The 5,442-nt window shown below is 49.2% G+C and overlaps 1 protein-coding gene across 2 annotated transcripts in view; it reads right to left on the bottom strand.

The window, feature by feature from the left end:
- The window catches only part of Stpg1 (sperm tail PG-rich repeat containing 1), a 42,706-nt gene that overhangs the window by 11,710 nt on the left and 25,554 nt on the right, over nucleotides 1-5,442 (bottom strand). For both annotated transcript variants that reach the window (XM_028759857.1, XM_028759856.1), the window contains exon 6: nucleotides 2,113-2,224. In XM_028759857.1, the coding sequence (XP_028615690.1) occupies nucleotides 2,113-2,224 (112 nt within the window). The remainder of the gene's footprint in view (nucleotides 1-2,112; nucleotides 2,225-5,442) is intronic.

The following is a 5,442-nucleotide window of genomic DNA, read 5'->3' as shown; positions in this document are numbered from 1 at the left end:
TGTTAGTATGAGTGTGCCTGTGTTAGTATGAGTGTGCCTGTGTTAGTTTGTGTGTGCCTGTGTTAGTACATCACCATCATCATCATCATCACCATCATCACCATCACCACCATCATCATCATCACCAACATCACCACCATCATCATCATCACCATCATCACCAACATCACCACCATCATCACCACCATCATCATCACCATCATCATCATCACCATCATCATTGCATGATCTCTCACTGAACCTAGAGTCCCAAGTTTGGGACTCTAGGTCCCAGATTGGCTGGCTGGCAAGCCCCAAGGATCTTCCAGTCTCTGCCTCCCCAACTCTGGCATCACAGGAGCCCGCTCCCCACCGGGCTTTTTCACTTGGTGATGGAATCCAGGTCCTTGTGCCTGTTCTCAGCAAGAGCAAGCACCTTGCCAAGAGAACCGTCTCCTAGCCCCACCCACTTAAAAAAAAACAGAAACTCATAAAAATTCTCCTGCCTCAGCAGTCTCCCAAACATTGGGACCACAGGTGTCACATACTAATCTATTTTTAAAGATATACATGAATACATACACACAAAGCTTGAACGTCTATATGATATCATGACATCCATGTCTAAGTGACCAGGACTAAATGACAGGGCGAGGTGGGGCCCAAGAGGGGTCATGCCAGGGAAGAAACTCAGTAGAACTGGTGAGATCCAGAAAGGTGGGAACAATCTTAGCAGTGTGGCATCAGAGGGACGGGATTTCACGTTTCTAAAGCACTGTAGACCTGACTGGGTTCTGTCTGGGCTTTTGTTCTAGAGACAAGTCTTGCTCTGTAGCCCTGGCTGGCTTCACCCTTAAGGTGATCTTCCTGCTTCTGTCTTCCGAGGGGTTGGCTTTGCTCTAAACAGATTTTACTTTTCTATTGACGGAGTGGGGAAGAGAACACAGCTGGTGCGATAGATTGCCAGCACCGCCATCTCCAGGCATCGGGAGGAGGCTGGATGCCCTCTGTGGAACAAGAGGAATGCTCCCTCTGTGCTGAGTAGCCGTTGGGTCCCCATTCCATTCTTTGTTACAGGGGATCCTGGGGAGCCTCTGAGAGGGCGTGCTGACTGTGATGCCCTGTCCCAGGGCTCTGTGGTGGGGCCTCTGGCTAAGCCCCAAGGGTGCCAGCTTTGTTCCGCTGTATAAACAAACAAGGAGGGGCTTTGTACAATGGTGCAAGGATGGGGGGCGGAGGGGGATGTGGCTGCACTGAGCCTCCTAATTAGCGCTGGTTTTGTTACTCAGCTTCAGCCTGATCTTCTGGCTTTAATCTGGATTTGCTGAAATGTGACATGCCCTGCAATTTTCTCCACACCCTATGCCTCCCTGCCCCTCCTCTGGGTTCTGGGGCCCAAAGTTCCAGGCTTGGCTGGGTAAGGCTGGAGAGGTCAGGCTGTGTGAACTCTTCTGGAACCCTCTGAACTAATCTACTAGGACAAGTGCTCCAGGGATGGAAGTGTGGGCACACAGGGGTACCGCCAGCTTTTGGAATCAGCAGACAATAATACAGACAAGCTCGGATGTGTTCCTGGATCCTGGTTCCAGAAGGCACCAAGGATCCGAAGGGAAGTTGGGTCAGGCACCTTTGGACTCAGGTGTGGTATTTAGTGTCCTGTGACACTGGAGAAGTATTTGTAAACTCTCTGAGCATCTTATCCCATAGATGAGAAAAACAGGCCTATGAGCACAGGCAGGCAAAAAGCTCCCCGTGGAATAAATGCAACCAGCACCTGACCATTTAGGAGGAGATGGTGAAGTGACCTCTGAGGCAGTGTCACCGTCTCTTTCCCTCCCTGTTAGTGGCCTGCTGAGGCCACTTTTCCACCAGGCTGCCTGAGAGCTGCTGTGCCTGGTCCCAAAAGGCCAAGATGACTAAGGCCAAGATGGCCGCTTAGCAGACATGTGCAGAGCCACTGGGTCTCTTACCTTCTCTGCTCAACACTTTCTCTGCCTCCAAGACCCACAATCCCACGACCCACAATCCCACGACCAAGCTCCTACTGAACAGGCTCCCTGTAGGGAGATGGGCACCCAGAAAACCGAAGCCATAACAGGAACCCAAAGTCAAGGGCAAAGCAAAACTGCTTACCTGGTGCTGGCACTCCCGATCCAGTCTTGGGGATGAATCCTCTTGGCGTTTTCGATAGAAACCCAGCTCGAGCGCAGACATTGTTTCTCTGTTTGCAGAAGGCGACGGAGGCCTATGTGGGAGAAAATCCACCCCACAAGCTCAGTGCCCGCCTGCTCTGTCATCCTGCCTGGGACAGGTGGCAAATACGAATCACATTTAAACCCGTCTTCCTTGGATGGAGAATTGACATGAGCTGAAAAAGACAGCTCTGGCCTTATCACCTACCTAGTCTAAGTGGTCTGTGACAAACATGCGCACGCGCGTGCACGCACACACATCAAGGTAAAACCGGGGAGAATGACTAGGAGTCTAAGAGAGAAACCTGAAGACCTTGCCAAGGTTCAGATGATCTCGTCTCTCTGAGCCTGAGTTTTTCTCTCTGTAAAATGCATCCGATGATCCCCCCTCTGTTTTGGAACATTGTTGGGGGCAGGGGAGGATATCGCAAACCATCCAGAGAAAGTTAGAGTTTGTTTCTTCTCAGTGCTGGGGTCTTGTGTGCTACGGGCCAACTGCCCCCACTGCCCATGGGGGAAGTTTTTTTTTCCTGAGTGTGTGATGCTGTTACACATATTTTCATTTCGTTTGCCGTCATTTTTTATCTTTTCCAGGACAAGTCTTCATGTCCCCCACCTGGTCCCAGGCTGCATTCTTCTCTCTACAAACAATGCTTCTAAACCACAGCATCCAGGGTTGCTGGAGTCCTATCGGTCAAGATTCTAATCAAATCTCCAGTCACTCTCTTCTCTCTGCTTTTCTGGACCAACCAGAACTTAAGAATTTTGACTGATCCACGCAATATACACATGAGATAGTCCCATGGGTTCAGGACTCTAGAAATGATAAGTGGGGAGGGGTTGGGTCGGGGGGGGGCGGTGGGAAGGCTGAGATCATTCTTCTATTATGCACGCATCACAAATATTTGAAGTACCAATTTGTAGTCAGTCTCCTGTATTCGTTAGATAACAGAAGCAATAAAGATCGTGTTCGGGAGTGCTGGGAAATATTTGCTGAATGAGTGAAACTATTTGCTGGGGGCTGGGATGGCTTGATTCTGATACTTCTTTGTTTAAAAAAAAAAAAAAGAGTTTCTTGAGAAATGCAGGTGGCATTTTGGTTTTGAGCTCACAGCGGTGGAGGAATGTAGGTTTTCCCAGGGTTCTGATAGCAGGTTGCATGCAGGGAGCTCCTACACAAAGCCCAGATGGGCAGGCTAATTACGGGACAGGAGAGGACCAGGCCTACAGAGAAGATAATAACAGCTCCCACGGCAAAGGACTCCAAAAGAGAACCCAAGACCGAGGCCGGGCAAGATGCTCAGAGCACAGCATGGCTAACGGGATTATGGCCTTCGGGCTTCTTGCCTGATGCCAGCTATTATTCTCTGGGCTGGGGAAAAGCCTCCTGCAGACAAAACAGTTCCCCACCTTTGTTCTTTACCCAGACAGAAACCTGTGGAAAACGGAACATTTTTGTATACCTGTGAGTCCACAGGACGATTTCTCCATTAGACTAAGAAAATACTCAGCAGGTAAACACAGAGCAAAGCTCAACTGTGAACTCCCAGAGAGGAACTCCAGATGGAGCTGAGCAGAAAATATATCTGGACCCTGGACAGAGTGACCTCAAAACTGAAGGGAGGAGTGTGTGTGTGTGTGAAGCCCCTGAAGAAATTGTACCTGGCTCTTAGAGACACCCACATTATAAGGACACTGGCATGGGGTGGGAGAGATGCTTCAGCAGTTAAGAGCACATACTGCTGCTCGTGCTGAGGACCAGAGTTCGGTTCCCAGCACCCACACCAAGTGGCTCATTACTTTGCCTGTAACTCCAGCTTCAAGGAATGGATGCCTCTGGCCTCCAAGAGCATTTGCACTAAGGTATACATACACCACACACACACACACACACACACACACAGACACATACACATTTTATTAAGAAAGAGAAGTGGAGTTATAATATACTATATTCTAGAAATATACGGTATCTCTGTATGCTGGATTTCCATACAGCTTAATTGTATATTATTCAAAGTATAAATGTGTTATTTTCAGTCACCTTAAAACAATCATGAACAAAATCCATGCACTGTGTGGAGCTGGAGAAATGGCTTAGTCATTCAAAGGATCACTTCATAAGCATACGAGCCCAAATTCACATCCACAGCACTCGGCATAAAAAGTCACACAGGCTGGAGAGATGGCTCAGCAGTTAAGAGCACTGACTGCACTTCCAGAGGTCCTAAGTTCAATTCCCAGCAACCACATGGTGGCTCACAACCATCTGTAATGAGATCTGATGCCCTCTTCTGATGTGTCTGAAGACAGGGGAAGTGTATTCACATATATTTAAAAAAAAAAAAGTGGCACACAGTAGAGTCAGGAGGATCCCTGAGACTAGGTGGCCGGCCAGTCACCAAGGACCCTGTCTCAAAAACCATCATCATCTAAGGTAGACAGCCATCCAGGAAAACACCCTCATGTGTACACACACATAGGAGTACACACACATACACACAATATGCATGTCTGGACCTTGGTCATTTGCAGATTCACAGCTGCATGGACCCAGAGACCACTCATTTGACGAGAGACTTCATCACATGCTGCTGTGTCCAGGGTCCATGGGGAAGTACAAGGATTCACACAGAGGACTGGAAGCATCCAGGCCAGGCTTGAGCTCTCTCACCCTTCTGCTGCAACCTAGAGGGACACAGAGGGGTGCCCACAGTGACAGCGCTATGCCTGGCCCCCCAGTAGCCTGGGCTCTCTCTGGATGCCTTGCGTCTGTATAGATCATTCCTGAACACACGCCTCCTTTCTCCTGAAAACCCTAATCGTCTTCTCTCAGATCCCACAGTGCAGGCTGGAGGACGAGTTCTAGAAACTTCCTCAGGTTATGTCCCATCCTCCCCACTGTCCATCGGGGGCTTCCCAGGGCACAGAGAACAAAGTCCAAACTCTCCTCTGGGGTCTTCAGGGATATACTGAGACAGTTACTGCCTGCCTGTGTGCTTTCCTCTTGTCTTTTGCCTCCTGGTTCAAATCACCCTCTGACCCTACAGTCCCTGAGGAACTAACTCTTCCCTCCAGACTTCCTTCCAACCTGTGGTTCTCAGCCTCTGAGGTTTCTCTGACTACTCAGTCTAAAGGGTAAAGGTGCTCTCAACCCCTGACCTGTACATACCTCTCAGGACCCAAATGTTTATCGCCCTTAAAGCTAACACACACTCACTCTCTCTCTCTCTCTCTCTCTCTCTCTCTCTCTCTCTCTCTCTCTCTCTCT

This window comes from Grammomys surdaster, unplaced genomic scaffold (genome assembly GCF_004785775.1).
Source record: "Grammomys surdaster isolate TR1022 unplaced genomic scaffold, NIH_TR_1.0 126313, whole genome shotgun sequence".
Classification (NCBI taxonomy): Eukaryota; Metazoa; Chordata; class Mammalia; order Rodentia; family Muridae; genus Grammomys; species Grammomys surdaster.
This window is presented reverse-complemented; position numbering and strand designations above follow the sequence as displayed.